Source organism: Xenopus laevis, chromosome 9_10L (genome assembly GCF_017654675.1).
Source record: "Xenopus laevis strain J_2021 chromosome 9_10L, Xenopus_laevis_v10.1, whole genome shotgun sequence".
Classification (NCBI taxonomy): Eukaryota; Metazoa; Chordata; class Amphibia; order Anura; family Pipidae; genus Xenopus; species Xenopus laevis.
The window spans coordinates 59,543,119-59,565,484 of NC_054387.1; the positions used below are offsets into that span (position 1 = coordinate 59,543,119).

At 43.0% G+C, this 22,366-nt stretch overlaps 1 protein-coding gene across 3 annotated transcripts; it reads left to right on the forward strand.

The window, feature by feature from the left end:
* The first annotated feature begins 692 nt into the window (after positions 1-692).
* On the forward strand, positions 693-21,866 carry smarcal1.L (SWI/SNF related, matrix associated, actin dependent regulator of chromatin, subfamily a-like 1 L homeolog). 3 transcript variants are annotated; one of them, NM_001096199.1, is given in 17 exon segments: positions 693-803; positions 1,584-2,482; positions 4,225-4,275; positions 4,592-4,849; positions 6,463-6,513; positions 11,096-11,279; positions 13,104-13,254; positions 14,511-14,669; positions 15,119-15,184; positions 16,888-17,028; positions 17,116-17,334; positions 17,788-17,858; positions 18,458-18,560; positions 18,702-18,884; positions 20,620-20,720; positions 21,186-21,282; positions 21,554-21,866. In NM_001096199.1, coding segments are annotated over 16 exon segments (2,883 nt in total). In that variant the 5' UTR covers positions 693-803; positions 1,584-1,629; the 3' UTR covers positions 21,749-21,866.
* The last annotated feature ends 500 nt before the right edge of the window (positions 21,867-22,366 follow it).

A 22,366-nucleotide genomic window follows, 5' to 3' on the forward strand; every position in this document is an offset into this window, starting at 1 on the left:
GCTGCTGGTAATTTGTAATACCATTTACAAAATCCCCTGCCCGCCGATGAAAACTTACATTTTTGTCGGCTTCAGGCGGTGGCCCCGCTCCTTTTGTGATGCTACTCCACATGGCCCGTCCCTTTGTGACGCTTGCGCCCCCTCATGGGCTCCACCCCTTTGTGTCACGTCCCACCCCTTTCTTTCCCGCCCCCCACCATGGCCGGTCATTTTTTTTTTTCAAAAGGTGGCAACCCTAAATGGGACTGACTTCTGTAGAAGACGGGAATAACCAGATTTTGGGCTCTGTACCCCAGTCTCCCGTAACTCTTAAGTAATCTCCCGTTTTCCAGTGACATTCCTCAGTTTTAGACAATTTTGGAGCAAAAATCTGTTGGCCACCAAAATGTCTAGAGGTTGAGCTGTTTTACCAATATATATTGAAATTGTAAATGAATTATGGCCTTAAGGGGCTCCTGTACCTCCTGGGCCCCCCTCTTTATTTACGTCCCTGGTGACTGGCAAATCTGTCCCATTTTGCTTCATGGAAATTGTAACAAAATCATTAGAGTTAATACAAATTAGTTAATACAATTGTCACGTGAAGGATAAAGGATCTGCTGCAGCCAATCAAAGCGCATCCAACCGCTATTGGCATTTCTTCAACCACAACTGCCAGACAGAATCATGGCCGCAGGATTGCGCGCTGGTTTTTTTACTTGCCTGACGCCAGCTGATGACGTACGTTACCTAGCGGCGGGCAAGGGGAGGAGCCAGTTCTCGTCTGTCAGTGGGATGGAGGCCGAATGGGGAGCGGGAAGCTGGTGAGTGACTTGTTAGGACAGTTATGCTCTTGCGCCCCGGGTGTGTCTGGGCGCTTCCCCCGTGACTTACTGCAGAATGAGGGCATCACTCACAGAAGCCTCAGGGTAATTATTCCGTTTGCAGGGCCAATGCAAAACCCACAGTAGGGGCAGGGTAACTCCTCCTCCCATGGGGTACAGTGCACAACCTACAGTCGCATAAGAGCAACTGTAAATATGCAGCAGAAGTGCATCAGCCGCCTGGGTTTAGTGTAACTCCTCCATTGTAGGGCGACTGCGAGATAAATGCATCGCCCATAGTATTGTCAAGGCAGCACCTCCTACTTTATGGTAAGTACATGATACAAGAGCCTTTCTTTCTTCTCTACAGAACAGCCCCCTCCCTAGTCCAAACGTGGGCTCCTTCTTATAAAATGAAAGAAGTATTGTTTGTTCCCTTTCTGCACTCTGGTTCTCACTCCTGAAACAATGTAGCAAAAGCAGGTGATTGAGCGTTGAACTGGCTTCTGCTGCATTGTCTCCTGAGTCAGAACCAGCAGTATTGTAAATATAAACAGCCACACGGTGACAGGCAATAGCAATGACAATTACACAAAACTATGATTCCAGTGAGAATGAGGAATGAAATATATTAGGAAGTTGCTTAGAATTATATTTTCTTTCCTTGGGCTACATTGTATTTGTGGGTTGGGTTCGTCTGTAACCTTCTGCATGCCAGAGGGAAGGCTTGAATATCCATTCTATTCACTATTAAAGTCCACTTTCCTGGCTGTTTTCCAGACTCTGAATCAGACGCCTGGGATCCTGCCGACACTAATCCGGAGAGATGTCCGTCTGTCTGACGGAGGAACAGAAGCGGAAAATTGAGGAAAACAGGCAGAGAGCATTGGCTAGGAGAGCCGAGAGATTGGCCGCCCAGCAGAATACACTCAAACAGACAAATAATAGCCACTCCACTCTGTTTAACATCCAGAAATCAACCGTGGACCAGGGAGCACTCTTCTCAGGCCAGAGAACTAATGTCACAGCTGCGTGTATGGCACCTTTACAACAAGGCAGCAATAATAAATATGCCTTTCAGAAAACCTCCAGTGGTGGTAGCGCTGCTTCCTCTTTACCTGGCACAGCTGAGAATAAGCCGCAAGCAGGTGGCAATGGGCCATGTGATTACAAGGTGCCTGCTGACCCAGCGCAGGATTTCACTTCTTCTAAGAACTTAACAGGCAAATACGTTGCACCAAAAGCTCACTGTGTGTCGAGTGTGCCTAGCTTTAATGATACCCCTAATCCCAGGCAGTTAAATCCTGCTTGCACTACCCAAGAACAAGAAAAGCCCAAGAATTCCAGCTATTCATACTCAAGGCCTGACTCAGACACTGCTTGTGATAAGTTTACAGCGGGGCCTGGGCCCGGGCCCATCAGGAATACTACAGCTATCTCTAAATTCTATGGTGCCAACCCAGGTATCAAGCCTGCTCTGCCCGTAAGTAACAAGACTGTAAGTGAAGTGAGGGACAGAGGAGTCACTGGCAGTTCAGTGGAGGCTGTACCAGTCAAGAAGGCATCCAGCTCCACCCGAGGGAGGTGTGTAAAGCACATGGAAGGTCGGTTCCGAGTTGAAGTTGGATACAGTGCTGAACTCATTGCCTTATTTAAAACAATCCCAAGCAAGGCATATGGTAAGTGGCAAATGCACCTGAGTGTTAAAGGAGCAGCAAACACCAAAAAATTTGTGTTTTAAAGTAATGAAAATATCATGTACTGTTGCCCTGCACTGGTAAAACTGATCTGTTTGCTTCAGAAACACTACTATAGTTCATATAAATAAGCTGCTGTGTAGCAATGGCGGAAATTGAAAAAAGGCTATATGGCACAGGTTAAATAGTGGATAACAGATAACACCATTATGTTCTACAGAGCTTATCTGCTATCTGCTGTGTAACCTGAGCCTTTTCTCATTTGAATGGCTGCCCCCATTGCTACACTACAGCTTATTTATATAAACAATAGTATTGTTTCTGAAGCAAACACAGCAGTTTTTCTAGTGCAGGGCATCACTGCATTATATTTTTATTACTTTAAAACACTTTAATTTTTTGACTTTACTGTTCCTTTAAAGGAGAAGGAAAGGCTTGAAATGGTAATGTCATTAAAATCTTTACCACACATGCACCTCCTGAACTGCTATATTTTTACTCCTCAATTCGCATCCATAAGGAAGTAATGCGCCCAGCAAGTTCCCTGAATCTTACTGAGTTTGCAGGCGCCATTTTATAAGTGCTGACGTCACTTCCCCCGCAGCTCCTACACATTTGCAAATTTTTTTTTTTCTCCTTGACTTTGCCGCATCATCAAAGCTGCTGGCAGGTAACACGCAGCACTTAAACACAGCATGGACACCGAGACACATGTAGCTGCTGCTTTGCCTGCCAAGCATGTATTGTATAGGTGCAGGCAGGCATATGCTCCAACTGCCAAGAACGTATCTAATACGTTCTTTGGCAATTGGAGGGGTTTCTCTGCATCTGGGGGCATTAGCACTCACTAGGACCTGCCAGGCAGTGAGCACAGGCAGATCTCCCGATTGCAGCACCCACGCTCCCAAACAGCAGGCACATCAAAAAACAGTTGCCTGCTGTGGGAGTAGCAATCGGAGCCCTCCCAGTGCTGATTCCTTGCCCTAGACCCACAATTACTTACCCCCAATCCCCCAGGCAGCAATCAGAGGTTCGAAAGAAGCCCTGCAGCCGGTGGATGCCTCCCTGATGACATCATCTGCACGTGCCTTCTGTTAGTGCAGACCTCCAGCCCCGCCCCTTTCTACTGAGCTGCACGGGGAAGCTGCTGGAAACATCAAGCTGAATATGCAAATGAAGAAAGAAAAAAAAGCTCTCTGCTGTGCTGTGCGCATGTCTTTGCCCAGGGAAATCTCATCTCAGGGAGAAAAGGAAGCTGGACAGGCTTAGAACAGGTACTGCATTCGGTGACACGACTTTGCCATTTCATAGGCAAATTAAGCAACAGGAGGGTGAGTTAGAAAAATATGTTTCTGACTATATTGAGGCTAAGTTTTTGGGATAATGTTGTTTTCAGACTTTCCTTCTCCTTTAAGCCCATCTCTATTGTACTGCCCCTTTTGGTGTCTTTTCTGTTCTGTTGTTCGGTTTTCTGTTGTATCAGTGTATGGCCGAAGTAGAATCCAAAACACAGACTGTAGCTCTTTGCTTTGGTTCACGAAAGTTTCATGTGATACAAGTGGCTAGTTGCACATCATGCACCAAATCATTTACAGTGGAGAAGAGACAGAGGTGCCAGGTAAGACCTATAAGGCCAGTCAGAGGGTTTGCACCGATTTCCTCTGGTTGGCGGATTTACATCCCACTGTAATGGTAACTCTTTCCTTGACTGTTTCTCTTCGCAGATCCAGCAACAAAGATGTGGAATTTTGGCCTTGAAGATTATGCCTCTCTCAGTAAGTCTGCTGGGCAAACAAGGGTGGAAACACTCCTTGCATCACTCAGTATGTGTTATATTTGGGCAATTCTTTTAGCAAGAGCGGGAAATACTCTGCTGTCTGTGGGGCAAACTAGGGCACTAGGGGCAAGGAGTCTATAACTCAAAAACTATAATAGAAGCTTACAGGTAGCAGTGCTGAATATGTGTAATTGAAGCAGTGGGACATACTATGCAAATATTATCATTATTATGTATCGTATTATGATTATCTCTGACAATTATCCGTACTCAGTGCACAAACCCAGAAGTAAAGAACATTCTCTTGCTTCTAGTGAGTGAGGTGCAGCGGGTACAGAGCGTGGAGCTAAAAGTCTTGGAAGGAATGGAAGGAGTGCAGATAGCTCCTCCCCCAACGAGTGGCAGTGGAACAAATATTAATGCACTGCTGGCAATGTGTAACAACTGGCAGAGACCCAATGCTACCCTGAGAGGCAGATGCATCCTCATCTCCCGTTCTCGATTTGAAATGGAAATCGGGTACCACACAGAAATCATCGGCCTCTTCAAGCAGATGAATACCAGGAATTATGGTAAGTTGTGCGGCTGCATTTATACATGGTCGCTCTGGAAATGCCGTGTATCACATATAAAATATAAATAAGGCAGCCAAAAAAAACTGATTGTGTCTTCTCTGGACAGCAAACGTAAGGTTAATACCTTTTCAATATTTGTATAGTTTTTAAAAATCACTGCCACTGTTTACTCTGCTTCTTCAAGCCTTGTTTTTGACACTGTCATTACTAAGGCAACTGGCACATGTAGTGCACTTGGAGCAGCTCCAAACAACCGGAGCCGTGTTGCTATTTCCCTAATCGGCCACAATGTAACCAGGGTAGCCTTTTATATAAAAGCCAGGGGTGATCCTGTATATTTTGCAGCCTGAGTTGGCTTTCATTTTGCAGTCGCCCCTCCCCACGGCACTTGCCTTTTCAGTGCCAGAGGGATCCAGGAGGGAGTCCACGTAGCTACTACCAAGAGCCAAATTTTCTCCCCTGGTAAGTTGTGAGGTGCTGCCATTAGAAATCATGGGGCCCCATACAACAAAGTTTTCTGGTCCCTGCCCATCCCACACCATGGTAAAAAAGCCACACAGACAGCGCTAAAAATGGTAAACACCCCACACAAGTTCTAAAAAGCCATTGGTGATTAGGACCCAAATATATGTTAAAAAAATAAAAAATCACTGGTGGCCAGGGTCCCCTATAAATTAATGAAAAAAAAAGTTGATGCCAGGGCCCCCATAATTTTTTTTAAAAAAAACTTTGGGGCCCATTGCGCCCCCTTACAAGTTAAAAGGAAACCGTGGTGGTCAGGGGCTCCATAGAATATATTTTTAAAAAAAACATTGGTGGACAGGGGCCTATATAGTGTTAAAACAATACATTGGTGGCCAGGAGTTTAATAAAATAATTATTTTTAATATATAAAAAAAAAAAATTGGTGTTCAGTGGAACTTACCTTGGGCTCCTTTCGTGACTTCGGGTCTTTTTGCTGCGTCGGCTCTGTTTGAAACTTCTGGTCTTCGGTGATTCGGCTCTTCGGGATTTCGGCGTTTCGGCAGTGTCAAAGGGGGCCTGGTTAATTTGAAAATTGTAGTACAAATGGGCCCCCGTTAAGGTCCGGTACAGATGTACCCCCTGTGCCCCCCCTGATGATGGCGAGTTTCTCAACTCAATTGGTGCAGCTCCCCTGTTTATAAAAAAACAAATGCTGAGGCAACTAGACAATACGCTAAGTGTGCCCTTGGATCCTGTTTTCTGATCCTGAGTGTAAATGCCATAAAGCAAGACACAACTGCAGTACTTTGGCAACATGGAAGTAGAAATAGTCACACGGATTCCAGGAAATATTCATTAACACTGAGCCAATTTGCAGTGAATTGCCTTATTTCTAACAATTTTGTGTCCCAATGAAAGCAAAATCTTGATTGGTTTCCATGGGTTACTGCATAGTGTTATACATGACCCCAATATTTATATTTCTTTAGTTAAAGTAAAGCAATTTCCAGCAATGTGCTGCGTCACTCACTATTACACATTGTTTTCAGGCAAATGTTATTCATTATGAGGACACTTGCCATTTTGTTCTGGTATTATTGGCCCAGAATAAAGCACCTTCCTATAATCTATATATCTGTTTGCAGATACGAAGACAAGGAAGTGGAGTTTCATGCTGGAGGATTATCAGAAACTGAGTAAGCGTTTTCCTCTTTAAATGTTTAATTCTGCCCTGTCTGAGTACCTAGAATTTCTCTGGGGTTGGGGGAAATACATTTAAAACAATATTTGGCAAACAGATTTTCTGTCTCTATTTCACAATTCAGCCAGTTACCAACAATATATAGTATACAATATACAAGTCCCTGTTGCTGATGATCCTTTTGCCTGGTGCCATATTTTAGATATGTCAGATGCAGCCCTGTATCCCCCATTGCATGTGATCAATTGGTGCCCCATAGTCAGTTCCTAGGAACCAGTTCATCCGGGCTTCAGGGCAAAGCTATGATAGGCTATGGGACAATTGTAAACAATTACCCAGCTTATCAGGTCTTTGCTGCACCCCCTTCCCCCACAGGGACATTAGTCCTAAGGCTATGGGCAGATGTTGAAGATTTCAGCCTGTGGAGAAATGCAGACCTAGAATCTGCTCCTCCGCTGGTGCTCTGCTGCCAAACAAATACATTGCCTCGGATTGTCTCTTGTGTCTGCACCCAAGCCTAAGTAATGTATTTGGGTGCAGCCACATCGGACAGCAGCACAGGGTCAGATTCTTGGTCTTCGTTTCTCTGCAAGCCTAGATATGCATTGTCTGGCGCTAGTCTAAGATTGTTCTGCTTGGGACTGTGTTGCTGACTGACACTGGTCAGTAGTGGGTGATTGGGGGAAGGCAGGTGGAGCACCTTTGCAGAGAGGAATAAGGCCAAGGTCACACTGGGTCTACAATCTGCTCCTGTGTGTCGATCCACAGACAGGTACTGTACTGGCCTGAGTGCAGCAAAACCAAATGGATTGTGGCACATAAATGCATGCTTTTTTTTCACCAATATCCACTACACCCAGAAGTGGATTGCAGCTGATCTGCTTACATACAAAATTGAGCCTTTAGCTTATGGTCCGCAGATATATAGGTGGCAGGTTTATTTAGGCCAGGGGTGTCCAAACTACGTCCCGCGGGCCAAATGCGGCCCGATATCCATTTTATATTGGCCCGCAGCGTGCAAAAATCCCTCCCCCCTCTCAGCATCTAGAAAAAAAATAGTTTCCTACCACGTGTCATTGGGGGGCGGAACCTACAGTGCTTCAGTGTAGACTCGAGGAAGCTTGTCCTAAACTCCGCCCTCACCCCCCCCCCCCCGTGACAGGAGTTTAGTGTAGTGCGGGGAGGGGGCAGTAAACAACTGAAAGCATGGCTCCATTCCCCTTCTACACTGCTGCCTAACCTGGCCTAGATTTCGTGCATCTGATGAACTGTGTATGTGTGTCACTGTGTGTGTGTGTGTGTTTCACTGTGTGTATCTGTCTGTATGTGTTTCACTGTGTGTGTGTCACTGTCTGTATGTGTGTCACTGTGTGTGTGTTTCACTGTCTGTATGTGTGTCACTGTGTGTGTTTCACTGTCTGTGTTTCACTGTGTGTGTGGGTGTGTTACTTATTTACAATTTGTAAAATGAACATGTTAAGCAGGGGGTGTGGCCACAAAATGGGCATGGCCACAGTGAGTGGCCCGGCTGTTTGTATATTTTACCGCATATGGCCCTTGGAGAAAAAAGTTTGGACACGCCTGATTTAGGGGTTCAATACCTGGAAAAGCAAAGCTCCATGTGAAAGTCTTTACGCAACACTAGAGCCTTCTGAATAGCTGAAGCTTATGGGCAGGTGCCACCAGGGACACTTCCCAGGGTTTATGGTTTCATGAAGAACACTTAATAAATGTCTGAGAAACTCATGACATCATTGGCACTTCTATGACAATTCACAGTGCAGCTGATGACACCAGCAAACATTTGTTTGGGCTCCCCTTTCCTGTCTGTTCCTTATCAAAGTAGCAGTCATGCAGCTAGCTACTAACTGGAGCTACATGAATAGAGCCACCCTGTATGACTCCCTCACCCTGGCCTTTAATGAACACACATTCAGTGAAATGCAGAAAACAGCAGATGTGTTGTTAGGATAATATTGTCTACCCATCCTGTTAGATGTTTCAAGAGGGAAGCCACCTGTCTGCAAGAGTCTATGGCTCTGTATTACTGTGCTGCCACCAGTGGTTGGGTAGGGGAAAGGTAGGAGTCCAATCAGGGGCCTAGTCCAAATGGGGGAGCTGGACTGCCTTCAGATTTGGTATTGCAATGCTCTGTGTGGGGGTAATAAGTGCAGTGTGAGGTATAATGGTGCCTCACATTTAATCAGACATGTATGTACCGGTCCAGTACCCAGAATTACTGCCCGTCCACATTCTAGCTGCTAGAAACAAACACTTGATTGCCCGTGAGTCTGCTCGCCAGAGACTCTCATATTTACCTGTTAAATGAACCTCTCCATAAATGGGTTTATCTTTCAAATGGGTTTTTTTTTTCTGGAATAATCGTTTGTGAAGCTTAACATTTCTTCTGCCTCCTGTGCCTCACGCTCACCCACTCGCTGATAAATAAAGGTCATTTCAGGAGATAATACCAGGCTGGCACTGAGAGATGCAACCTAATTGACTTTCTCTTCATGCTGTGAATAGAGGCCAATGTAATAAGCAGGCAAATTACTGCAATTACTGACCACTGTTTCATTTTACCCATAATCAGAAAAAAAACATAAAAGCCTCCTTTTGTTCTTCCCAATTTATGCCCACCCCTTGTTGGCCTTAACCATGTCCTCTTTGTGAGAGGTGACCCCGGTCTGTTTTATTCTTCCTTGTATAAAAGACCTGAGAACTTGAACCTAGACCCATTTTGAGTGTTCTAGGGCAGTGGTTATCTGACTTGTTCAGTCCAACCTTTTGCCATAGCACCCTTAGCTCATAACAAGGTTACAGATATATAGAAACATTGGGGTAACGGTAACCCTTCTATAGTTCCTGGGGTACCCAGGGTACAAATAAGCATTCATTCCAGATTTCACCCATGCCCTTTTAGCTCATAACACCATCTAGCTACAGCTATACACACACACAAAGATGGACATTCCTGAATTACAATTCCCAGCATCCCTGACAGCCTAAGGGCAGAGACACACACTGCTATTTCGGGAGATTAGTCGCCCAGCGACAAACCGATTCTTTTTCGGGCGACTAATATCCCTGAACTGCCTTCCCGCCGGTTAGAATGAAAATCGCCAGCGGGATGGCACTCGGAGCGCTTCATTTTATGAAGTCGCCCGAAGTTCCCCCACAAGGAAACTGTGGATGACTTCAGAAAGCCGAAGCAATCCGTGTGCCATCCAACGGCGATTTAGATTCCACCCGGCAGGAAGGCTTTTTGGGGAGATTAGTCGCCTGAAGAAGAAGCGATTTGTCGCTGGGCGACTAATCTCTCGAAATAGCAGCGCATGTCTCTGCCCTTATAGACTTTTATAGATAATCATGTTTTCTTATTTCCATGAAAATAAAGTCTCTTGCTATAGATGGATTGTAATGAGTCTGACTTGAAGGCTAGAGGAAATGGTTGCATCCCAGCAGGGTGGGTGCAACGTATAGCTGTGCCTGTAATCCTTTCATCGTGATTGCATATTGGGAGATGGTAAAGGGGAATGGACTGCAGAGAAGCTGTGAATGAGTGAGCACAAGTGGCTGTTGCTGTTTATATGGAGTCCAACTAGTATAGCACGCTTGCACCTTGGAAATGGAAAGGACTGAAAATTCTCTAGTTCCAAAAGGAATTCAGAGAAGCAGTTTTTTATGTGATTTCTTAGAATTAAGGGCGAGCAGAGAGCTGTAGTTACCCTGATTGTACAGAACCTACCTGCCTACATTCTGCATAATAAAGTGAAATGTAATTCTGAGCAACTTCCCAATATCCATTCATTCCTCATTCTTGCTGCATTTATAATTATGTGTAACTGTCTGGCTCTTGAAGCAATGTAGCAGAATCCAGTTCTTCTCTAGGTCTGTTAATCAACCAGTTTGTGCCGCATTGTGTAAAGACCAGAGTGCTCTCCTACCTTTTGGCAAACCGGTCCTGGGTCCTTCTGCTATATTTGAAAATCTAAACTTTTCCTGATCCCTCTTCCATTGACCAAGCTGTCTCTGTATGTACAGTCCCTTTTTTTTATTTTCAGTTTTTTAATTTCTCCAATTACTTTTGAACCCCTGAAATGAAGTGATTGTGTTAAAAAAAAGGCTTTAGTGCCTCACATTTTTATGCAATCTTTTTGTTCAACTCACTGAATTAAAGCTGAAAGTCTGCAGATCAACTGATTCTGAGTTGTTTCATTTAAAATGCATTGTGGTAATGTACAGAACCAAAATTAGAAAAAAAAGTTGTCTTTGTCCAAATATTTATGGACCTAACTGTATGTAACAATGGGTTATGTAGGGACACCAACTGCAGTGAGGATGTTCCTGGTCTAGCATAGCAACTAACCTGAAAATTGCTTTCCAACATGTAACCAGTAAATGCTTCCTGCTGATTGTTTTTTTTATTAATTATTACACTGTCCCCAAATAATCATGATACTGTTGGAACCTGTATAATGCCCTCTCCACCACCATTAACATAAAAAGGCATGTGATTTCTCAGTGATGAGGCAGAAACCCCCCTCCCCTGTAGCTCATCATATTGTCCCTTATAGTGGAGAGTGTGCGCAACATTCAGCAAGTAGAAGTGGAGCCTCTCCCAAGACCGGTACTCCAAGCCTTTGCCCCCCAGTTTGAGAAAACCGCCATCAGCCTCGCAGAGATTGAAGATGTGGATTTATCTCATGTGGATTCCAAGCTTGTCGGCAACTTAATGCCCTTCCAGAGGGATGGAGTGAAGTAAGTAAGGGCTGATACCCTATGCTTAAGGAGATTAATGACAGCTGAGCACTTTCTGGGGTTGCTCAGGGCAAATTTGCCTTTAATAAGGTATTATGCGCTAATATGCGCTTCTTTCCCGCTGGCAGGTAGAGCTATGGCTTTATAGGTGGTGGATGGTGCCCTAATCTACTTGGTCCCTACAGAGCAGACGTAGGAGCAATGTCAGTGAGTTTCCCCCAGCTGCAGCCTGTTAGGCTTTGAGCAGCTCATTATGCCAAGGCTTCTCAGTTGCTATTGAGAAATTGGGTGCATTGTTCATCCAAACACAGAACATAAAAATATGATTAACAGAAAGCAGCACTTTTACCCTAGTATTGGACTTGGTAGCATTTCACGATCCATCAGTCAGTTGCTGAGGTCTCACATTGGTCAGCTTTGCCTTACTGCAGTGCTGCACTGTCCTGATTCTCAGGCCTCCTTTTTTGGTTGTCATGTTGATAGAAAGTTGGAATGGTATGTTACACTTACTGCTGATTCTCACTTACTCCTTTTACTCATTAACCCACACCATTTGGGAATCGATTACTTGGGGGGGGGGGGTTAGCCTAAAGACACAAAAATTCCCCCCCCCCTCAATGCAATGACCCCAGTATCTGCAGAAATATCTCCCCTTGTTTAACAGCACCGCATCTATTCTAAATTAGGAGTCCCTTTCTTCCCTGTATCCCGGGCTCCTGCTTAGTCTACGCAGAATGAACTGCTTGGCTGCATTGATGGGAGCGTGTGTACTTTTAGTTAATGAACTGTTGCTCCGACTCATGACCAGACTAGGGAAGTGCATATTGTATCCACAGTGGCAGTTTGCTGCCATCGGGCAAATGAGCTGGAAAACCATCAGAAATGTTACACAGCTGCAGCCATTAGAGAACGTTCCGTCTGCAAATAAGTAAATGTTTGATATTCTCTATCAACATTAGGTTTCTTACTTGCTTCAATCTGTGCAGTTTCCCAGTGCCCAAAGCAGCTTAACGTGTTGCTATTTCTTATGTTCTCCTATGTATTTGTCTAATAGAAAAATTAGCAGGTGATGATCTAAACACAATTCAACAGGATCAGCCCCTAAGTTTTCTCTGTATAGAGAGATCTCATAACACTGTCAGCATGGGCATTCTTCTGTAATGAGCACAATTCAGCAGGAACCCCCTAAATTTGCTCATAACCTGTACAGAGGTACCATAACATTATGGCAGCATAGGGTAGAGTCCTGCAGCGGATCGGGTACCCGCAAAAACCTGTGGGTATAGACGCGGTTCTGCTGGTCGCGGGTCTTCTCAATAGCGATTTTTACTCCTTTTTTCTGATCACGCCTACTTCCGATGATATCACTTCCGGCTTACAATGACAGCACTTCCTGTTTTACTCCTTTTTCTCTGATCACACCTACTTCCGATGATGTCACTTCCGGTTAACAATAACAGCACTTCCTGATTCTTGATGGTCAGCGGGTCTGGGTTGTGGATAAGGTATTTGCGGGTTGAGTATCGGGTCCAAGCGGGTGAGAATGCGGGTTCTGGTTGCGGATTGCAGGGTACAGGTCGGGTACGGGTTCCAAAAAATGGACCCGCGCAGGACTCTAGCATAGGGATCCCCCTGTACTGAGCTGAACTCAGCATGAACAGCCCCCTAAGTTTGCTCATAGGCCGTACAGAGAGATCTTATAAAACTATCCTAATAATATTACATTATTTATCTCCCTAAAAACATCAGGCCATTGATTAATGATTCTTGCTCTTAATGAACTGCTCTTATTCCTTCCCTTCACCTTGTTCACTGCTCTTAAAGCTTTGCTATATCGCGGGAAGGGCGTTTGCTTCTTGCTGATGACATGGGCTTAGGAAAGACTATTCAAGCCATCTGTATCGCTGCATATTACCGAAAAGAGTGGCCCTTGCTCGTTGTGGCCCCTTCCTCTGTAAGGTTCACATGGGCTGAGGTAAGTGTTTGTTCTGCATTCTGTACATTCTAATTATCTTATATCTGCAGGACTGCTCATTATAGTATATGTAATTAGCAAATTGATTATACATGTGGAGGCCTTTCAGTCACTAACTCTCATGCAGATTACGTGGATATTGAATTTCTATTTGCAATTACAACAGCAATTGTGAGCAATGAAAAGGGTTACACCAACCAAATGTGAATTCTGAAGCCCTGTAAGGACTTGAAAGCAAGGAAATTCATTGGTTGGTCTAAACAGCCTCCTGGGGTAGTGTGTTCTGGTACTCTACCTCCAGCAGCTCTGTCTTGCTTTATGGCAGAGATTCTAGATATACTCTGAATCAAAGACTATAGACCATACCATGTGCACAGGGTTCCAAACTAATACTGCAACTCCCTGCAGCCCCTGCCAGGTCCTGACCTGTATTAGAGAAATAGGGATTATTGTCTATAAGAGAACATGCACTTTGGCTGGAAATAGATCAGTGCTAATATTATATTCAGTGTATCCAGCCATTTAAATTATCCATTTCTATACTGGCCAAGTCCATAAGCACACAGGGCTGGATTTATTGCATGTGCCTGCTTGGTTTTATATGTTGTACATAGGCAACTGTGAGGGCAAATAACAGGGGCAACCCTAAGGCTCATGGAGATAAGTGACCAGACCAAAGCTTCAGAGGAGTTGACCAGAATCCCATTTAGTTGGGTTCTTGAGACTTGGCAGCATTGATTTGTCTGCTTATTGGGATAAGAGACTTGTCACAATTTTACAGAGAGCACTTGCTCTTCCCACAAAGCCAGAGACTCTCTTCTTCTTCTCTCCCCACCCGTCTGACTCCATGCCCTGCTGCAGACCACAAGGGAGGAGCTTAATCAAAGCTTCCTCAATGAGGCACGAGGCAGAGATGTATGAGAGGGAAGATGTAACTGAGGCAACCTGACCCGCAGGGTGCAGAATCCATGCTTGACTACATGCGCAGGATGGTGGCCAACTCTACAGCTGGGATCATTACTCTGCACAGCACATGGAAGACTAAAACAGGCAGTGCCAGCTCAGTAGAGAAGCTTTGAGATTCTTGATAATGATGCCCTATTAGGTTGATAAATGATCCTTATGGTTTTCGCAAGGGCTGGTTGTTTTGTTTTTTTTTTTCTCCCTCTGAACCCCTGGCCCATGAATGCAAGGCTCCCGAGGTCCTGTTTCACAGTATTTATGCCCACTGTCTCCTGTTTTTTTTTTTCACGCAGGCCTTTCACCGGTGGCTTCCTTCTTTGAACCCAGAAAGCGTTAATGTCATTGTGACTGGACGAGACAGCCAGAGCGCCAATCTGATCAACATCATTAGTTTTGACCTTCTGGGGAAGATGGACAAGCAGATTGCTGCTAATTTCAAAGTCATTATTATAGTGAGTAGTGGTGGGGAGGTCCAGTCCCTCTGTGAAGTGTCACTGGGCAAAGAGCACAGGCATCACTTCTAGCGCAAGAGAAGATTGAATGCTTTTTGAGTTCCTGTCCCCTAAATCTGAAAAAGGTGGGTGGCAGGGAATATGCTGCAGAGGAATATGGGAGAGCAGGTACTGGCACGCCTGAAATGACACAGGTTCAACAGGGCCTTAGGAACAAATTGTGAGTTGGATTTTTAGAGAATTTTGGTAATTTTGTAGCAGAATCTATGTAACTTTTTTTTTTCTAAGAGCCCCTCAAAGTGTGATTGAGTCCTGTCCATAATAGCACAGCCCTGTATATGGGAACAATTCTTATGAATATATGATATATACAGACTATGTATTAATAGAATAAATATCCGGTAGGAATAAAATTACAATGGAGAAATGTAAAGTTTGGTATCTTTTAGGATGAATCTCATTTCCTGAAGAATGTGAAAACTGCTCGTTGCAAAGCTGCTATGCCACTACTTAAGGTAAGTATTTTGCCTTTCTCACCTACCTGCTCTCCTCCAACCCACTTACCTGTCATTCCTGCTTTGTATTTATTCTACCTCTATAAATTCTTCTTCGGGTTTTCCTATCTTCCAAAGCCTTTTTTGAGTTTCTCCTCCCACACACACTGCTTCTCTGACTCTCTTCCCTTTCCTACTTGCCTTTCTTTCTCCATTTTTTTCTTATGTATGCTGAGAAAAGCGGTTCTACTCCCTTCTTCAGCTCAGTTGATCTGCACTGAAAAGTGCAGGTTCTGGTTTCGTGCAGGCACACGGAGTGGAGGTTGCGGAAACTGTACTTTTCAGTGCAGATTAAAAAGAGTGTTGGCTCTGCTGCTCTCAGCCTGCATTTTCTGTGTGCCCTGGCCCTAGGAGGCTGTCTCTGATTCTATCATTGTAGAGACTGCACTTTTGTCATGTATGGTTGTGTAACAGCTGTGTTGTCTGAGGAGAGGCTTGCGTATGATAGTGAGATTAAGAATAAGTAAACCTTTAAATAAGTGAATGTAAAATTGATGAGGCTACAATTCTAAGCACTTTTGTAATTTACATTCATTATTTATTCTGTTTTTATTCCAAGATATTAAGGGATAGGAATGAATTTTGTTATAACAGCGCCACCTGCAGGTCAGTTTCCCACCATTCTGACCACAAGTAGTCAAGGAAGTTGTCAGGAGAAAGAAAGATGCTGCTCTGATGTTCTTCTGCTTAGGAAAAAGAATTAGAAACCTCACATCTTTCCTAAGCAGAAGAACATCAGAGCAGCCTCTTTCTTTCTCCTGACAACATCCTTGACTACTTGCACAGAATGATCAGAAACTGACCAGCAGGTGGCGCTGTTTTAAAAGAATTCATTCATATTAAAGGAACAGTAACACCAAAAACTGAAAGTGTTTTAAAGTAATGAAAATATCATGTAGTGTTGCCCTGCACTGGTAAAATGATGTGTTTGCTTCAGAAACACTGCTATAGTTCATATAAACAAGCTGCTGTGTAGCAATGGCGGAAATTGAAAAACGGCTAAATGGCACAGGATAGATAATGGATAACAGATAACACCATTAGACAGACAGAGCTTATCTGCTGTCTGCTGTGTAACTTGAGCCTTTTCTCCTTTGAATGGCTGCCCCCATGGCTACACAGCAGCTTATTTATATAAACAATAGTAGTGTTTCTGAAGCAAACACAGCAGTTTTACTAGTGCAGGGCAACACTGCATTATATTTTTATTACTTTAACAATTACATTTTTTGATGTTACTTGTCCTTTAACAGTTGCATGTATCCCTTAATATCTTGGAATAAAAACAAAATAAATGAATGAACATTGCAAAAATTATTAGAACAGTACAATGATTAATTTAACATTCACCTATTTTAAAGGTTTACTTATCCTTTGTGTCTTGGATAGGATTGGTCTACGTGGGGTGGGGGTACGGGGGTTTTTTCCACAGGGTTTCCTTCCTTCCTCTCCTTTAAACCCTCCACTTGCAAATAGTGGGGTCATTGTAGTGGCTGAACCTGATGGCCAGTTTTCTTTTTTTTTTACCAACCCAAATTACCTATGCAACTATATATATATATATATATATATATATATATATATATATATATATATATATATATATATATATATATATATATATATATATATATATATTCTTGCTCTTCTTTTCCAATACACAGAGTGCTAAGAGGGTGATGTTACTGTCGGGAACCCCAGCCATGTCCAGACCAGCCGAGCTGTACACACAGATTGCTGCCGTCAGACCTACTTTCTTCCCTCGGTTCCATGACTTCGGAATCCGTTACTGTGATGCCAAGCAGGTGAATTATCCGCAGCCTGGCTCACACGGCATCCTGTTAATACTAATAGCACAGAAGCACAGACTGTTAAATAACTCTCGTTAACAGATGCCTTGGGGGTGGGATTATTCTGGATCCTCTAATCTAAACGAGCTGAAACTTCTGCTGGAAGAATCAATAATGATTAGACGATTGAAATCCGAGGTCCTGTCCCAGCTTCCCGCTAAACAGCGCAAAATGGTTGTGGTGGCCCCCGAGGGCATCACTGCAAAGACGAAGGCAGCTCTTGCAGCAGCGGCTAAGGAAATGGCCAAGGGATTTAAGAGCGTGAGTATGATATTCCAGGGGGAATGTAAATGAAGGATGAGAATGTTGCCAGACATCTTCCTTATCCTGAGACAGTGAGACACAGCAAGAGGGGATTTAAATGAGAAATATGCACATATTTTCCATTACAAATAGCAAATGGATCATGTTTTGACCCTTTGTCCTTACCTTTTCCTCTCAACGTGATCAAGTAAACTCTGAATTGTGGGCCCTTCCCTGACCTTTTGAAGGCCACTTCTGAAATAAATTGTTTCTTCTCATTTGCCAACATTGCAAGTATCACTGTATTTGGCTCATCTTGGTGGCACCCCTACCCATCACTGTCTTACTCTGTATATAAATATGTCTTTCTCCCACCATTGCTCTAAATTACCAAGGTGGTAGGATTAAAGGCAAATCAAACTGAAATGAACTCAAATTCAGTCCCTCTCTTTATCTTTGTTTCATTGACAGAAAGTTCAAGAGAAAGAAGCTCTGCTCCTTTTCTACAACAGAACAGCAGAAGCCAAAATTCGATCCGTCTTGTGAGTGTTTCATTCAATGTTGGACTGGGGTGTGGAGTGAGGCCCCCTGGGCTACTATCCTAGTGGGATCGGGTCAGCAGGGTTTTTCCCCAGTGTCTTGTCGGCCAAATCAAACCCTGGTTTTATATCATGTAATAACAAGGACAAAATATGCTGTATGCCAGGAACCAGTAGCAACCAAATGACTCATGCCATAAATCCTTTACAGACATCATGAGTCATTATTAGCCTGGGTAAATGGATATGTCCGTTTTGCCTCTAATAAAATGTAGGAAGCAGCCACTGTTCTTTGCCTAATGCTACATTACTTTATATGCCTCCAATGCAGAATTGTATATAATATTAAGCCACTAAAAACCAATCAGAATGGTGCCAAGTGCAAACTATAAAACCATCATGGACATTGTGTTGGCTGTAGTAGTGGGGTATAAAGCAGACCAAGTTCAGTCTGTGTGCTCAGTTCTTAGTCCCAGTGTATAAGACATGTAGGTGGGCACTGGGATTTGGTAATGTAACCTCTAGTGCCTGTCGGCCAGAATACCATCTACCTCAAAACAATATGAAGGGATCTTACATGAGTCTACATATTGCACCCACAGAGAATACATTATAGATCTGCTGGAAAGTGGTCGAGAGAAATTCCTCGTGTTTGCACACCACAAATTGGTTCTGGACAACATTTGTGAAGAGCTCGGGAAGAAGGTAAGGGATTGTGCTTAAGGCAGCATAGTAACTGAGATTAAAAAAAAGACACAAGCCTAAAAGACACAATACCATGCCCCCTTTGTACAAACCAGGCCATTTGCATGCATCCCCTCGCCCCTTACTTTGTGTCTGTTGCAGGAAGTCCCTTACATTCGAATTGATGGCAACACCTCCTCTGCAGACCGCCAGTCCCTATGTCACAAGTTCCAGTTCTCCGAGAAATCCTGTGTTGCCGTCCTGTCCATAACCGCAGCAAATATGGGGCTGACTCTCTCTTCCGCTGACTTGGTTGTCTTTGCAGAACTATTTTGGAACCCAGGAGTAAGTAAGCATGTTAGGTCGAGCCTGTTAGAGGACACAAAACCATCATTATATACATAAATAGATGGGAGAAAAGCAGCTCCTGGGTAGGTGTCCGCTTTGTTAGCTGTTGTCTAACCCCCCTCCCAGTCTGTTGTGCCTAGTGGAACTTAAGCTCTTGGCACATGTGACATATGAATACTATGAACCTTTTATAAAAATGATTTAAGGGTATTTTTATTTCCTGGTTTAATCACCCTATAAATGGGTACTTTACCGTTAAAGGGGTTGTTCATCTTCCAAACACTTTTTTTTCAGTTCAGTTGTTTTCAGCTTGATCAGCAGAAATAAAGACTTTTTTTCAATTACTTTCAATTTTTTATTGTTGCCAATATTGAAGATTAAAGTTTAATGTTCCTGTCTATGGTGTTTCAGTTACAATTTGATATAATTAGTTGATACATTTCTCAGCAGCATCTCTGGAGTATTAGCAACTATTGTATCAATTCTAACATCTGCCTGTAATGAAACCCAGAGATTCTGCTGAGCAAGGCCAAAGAAAAGAAATGTATGAACTAATGTATCAATTTAGAAAAGTTTGAAGAGTGGGTGACCCCCCTGAGCTGCTTTAGAAAGACCAAAAAAAAAAAATCTAAATTTTAACTTCAATATTAGGAAAACCAAGTAACTGAAAACAGTCTTTATTTCTGGTGAATTATCTGAAAACTACTGAACTGAAAAAAGTGTTGGAATGTGAGCAACCCCATTCAATTATGCAGACAACTTGCAATTTGTGTTTTTTGCTTAGCTGTTCAGCTCTCCAGTTTGGAATTTCAACAACTATCTAGTTACTAGGGGCCAGATTACTATAGCAACTAGGCAGTGGTTTGAATGAGAGACTGGAAAAGGGATAGGAATTGAATGATTGGGTATAGAAAGATAAGAAATACAAATGAACTAAAAACAACATTGTAGCCATAAATAGCAATTGTTTTTTTTGGCTGCTGGGGTCAGTGACTGATTTGAAAACAATAAAAAATTAAGGCCAATTGAAAAGTTGCTAATAACATTACATTCTATAACATACAAATAGTTAACTTAAATTTTACCTTAAATTAGGTTCCACTTAAGTCTTTACCCTTAGTGATTTATCCTGTTCTGTAATGTGTTTGCTTTTTATTCTGGTTATAAATGCAGCACCATCAGGGATGTTTGGTTGGTAATTAGCAGAGCCCGTAATGCTCTGGAAATGGAGGTAGTTGAGCATTCCAAGAACTGTACCGTCTGTACAGGGCTGCCGCCTGCTCTGTATAATGTACCCAATCAGTGCCATTATTCCTCCCAACATGATTCTGGCTTCTTCCACTTGACCCGTCCAGCTCTGAGTGAGTGCCCTTTCCATTTGCTCTTGGCAGCTGGGCACAGTACAGAAATTTTCAGGAGCAGCGGAACCTTCTGAGACTCTTGCGCTGTGCTTTTCAACCCAAAGATAATTCATTTTAAGCTTATTTATAAAATTGGCTTTTGACTTTCCAAACTGTAATTACACTGATTAACATAAAGCTGCACTTTTATTTGCTTTATATAAACAGGAAGGTGGGAAACAGTTGGCATCCTGCTGTATTTTGGGAAGCAATGGCAAATTACAACCTAGAGGCACTTTAATGGGTGTTTTGAGTACAGAAATGTATAGCTGATGATAATTATTTCTGGAGATAAAAATGTGCTGCCGTGCTAATCCAACCTGTGTTTTTAGGTTTTGATCCAAGCAGAGGATCGGGTGCATAGAATTGGGCAGACAAGTTCTGTGAATATTCACTACCTGGTGGCAAAAGGCACAGCCGATGATTATTTATGGTAAGTAATGGTCTTGTCATAGCAAGTATATCCCCAAAAGGAGAAATTATATATAGTATTATTGCCTTCAATAAACCAAATGGGTCATGTATTTATTTATTTGCTCACATTGCCCATGTGATAACTTTCATGTTCGTTCTTTTCCTTATCAAATAAAATGTCTGTCTGAGATCAGAGTACACTAACCTGACTCCTCAGTGACTTCTAATATCCTTACAATTTATAGTATGGGCTACGTTATCCCTTATAATACATGAGTGATACTCCGAGTTCCCTGTATAACTCGGCCTGCAGCCTTGTGCCTGTATATGGACACAGAACCCCTCAGTGACTTATAATATCCTTATAATTTACAGTAGGGGGTACATTAGCCAATACATATACAGTATGTATGATAGGCAGAATCTGATTGGTCCTGATGTTTTATCTAATTCTGTATTTCTTGGGATTATCCCACTAACATAGGCCAATGATTCAGGAGAAGATCAAGGTTCTTGGCCAAGCTGGGCTCTCGGAAGCAAATTTTTCAGAAACAACGGAGTCTACAGATTACTTTTATAAGGTATAAACATCCCACTCTCCAGTGAATTCTAGTAAAGACAACAATCTTAAAGGGGAATTTTACCCTTTATATTAATGCTCAGTGTGTTATAGATGAAAACATTATTTATTTTGCATGCTTTTTGTCTGTATTTTAACGTTTCCCAGCACACTGCTGAAAAAGTTGTCTGGTGGTCAAGGGGACTCTGACCACAACAACTTAGGAAAATTGTGAGGCTTCGGTTTTGTTGCTATCTCATGTTTAGAAAAATACAATTTATTTTACCCAATAGGATCCCAAACAGAAGACCATTTATGACTTATTCCAGAGATCTTTCTCAGAGCAGGGAGCGGAAAATGACTCCGATGAGGCTCTGTTACTGGAGGCGTGTGAGGAGGTTGATCTGGGAGAGTCCACCTGCGGTCCAACGGATTATTCTGGAAACGCCTGCAAGCGGAGGAAGATTGACGATTACTTTGCACTGTGATCCCTGCAGGAAAAAAAATTACATATTCACCTGTACAGTGTTGTAAGAAAAACAGTTATATTTTGTTAGAATATTTTGTATTTAATTTACACAAAAATAAAATAAGAACTTTTATTAATGCGTCCAGTCTAAGTGCTTCATTGGCTGCCCCGCATTATCGGTGTTTATAATGGAACCTTTCCAGCAAAGAGTTTGTAAAGGGGGCATTCACCTTCCACTTTACCTATACCCCTTGATTTTCTAAACACTTGTGTAATTAGTTTCTGAGATCTTTCTAGACTGCTCATACCAGGCTTCTGGCTCAGTTGAGAAATATGGATTCAGGGCAATGCTTAACCCCAGATATGACAGTTAGACCAGTGCAGAAAATGGATTCAGAGCATTGCCTTAACCCCTGCCCTGGCAATAGGACCAGTGCAGAGCTTGGATTCAGAGCACTGCATTAAGCTCAGACAGGAGAAATACAAGTTGGAAATATGGGGGCAGAGATACTGTGTAATAACAGTGGGAAAAGTTGCTTAGAGAGCTTAGAGATTGCACCTGGGAGAGAGTTACTGCATAAATATTCAGGGGGGACTGAGGAAAACATCACTTTTACAAGTTATTGCTCCTCTTTAG

Bases quoted from the DNA above. Each gene is read 5' to 3' on its own strand.
- smarcal1.L (XM_018234594.2), top strand. From the start codon at position 1,630: ATGTCCGTCTGTCTGACGGAGGAACAGAAGCGGAAAATTGAGGAAAAC. The intron at 4,276-4,591 runs GTAAGTCTGCTG...TCTTGCTTCTAG, and splicing joins TGAAGATTATGCCTCTCTCA to TGAGTGAGGTGCAGCGGGTA. The intron at 15,185-16,887 runs GTAAGTATTTTG...TCCAATACACAG, and splicing joins CTGCTATGCCACTACTTAAG to AGTGCTAAGAGGGTGATGTT.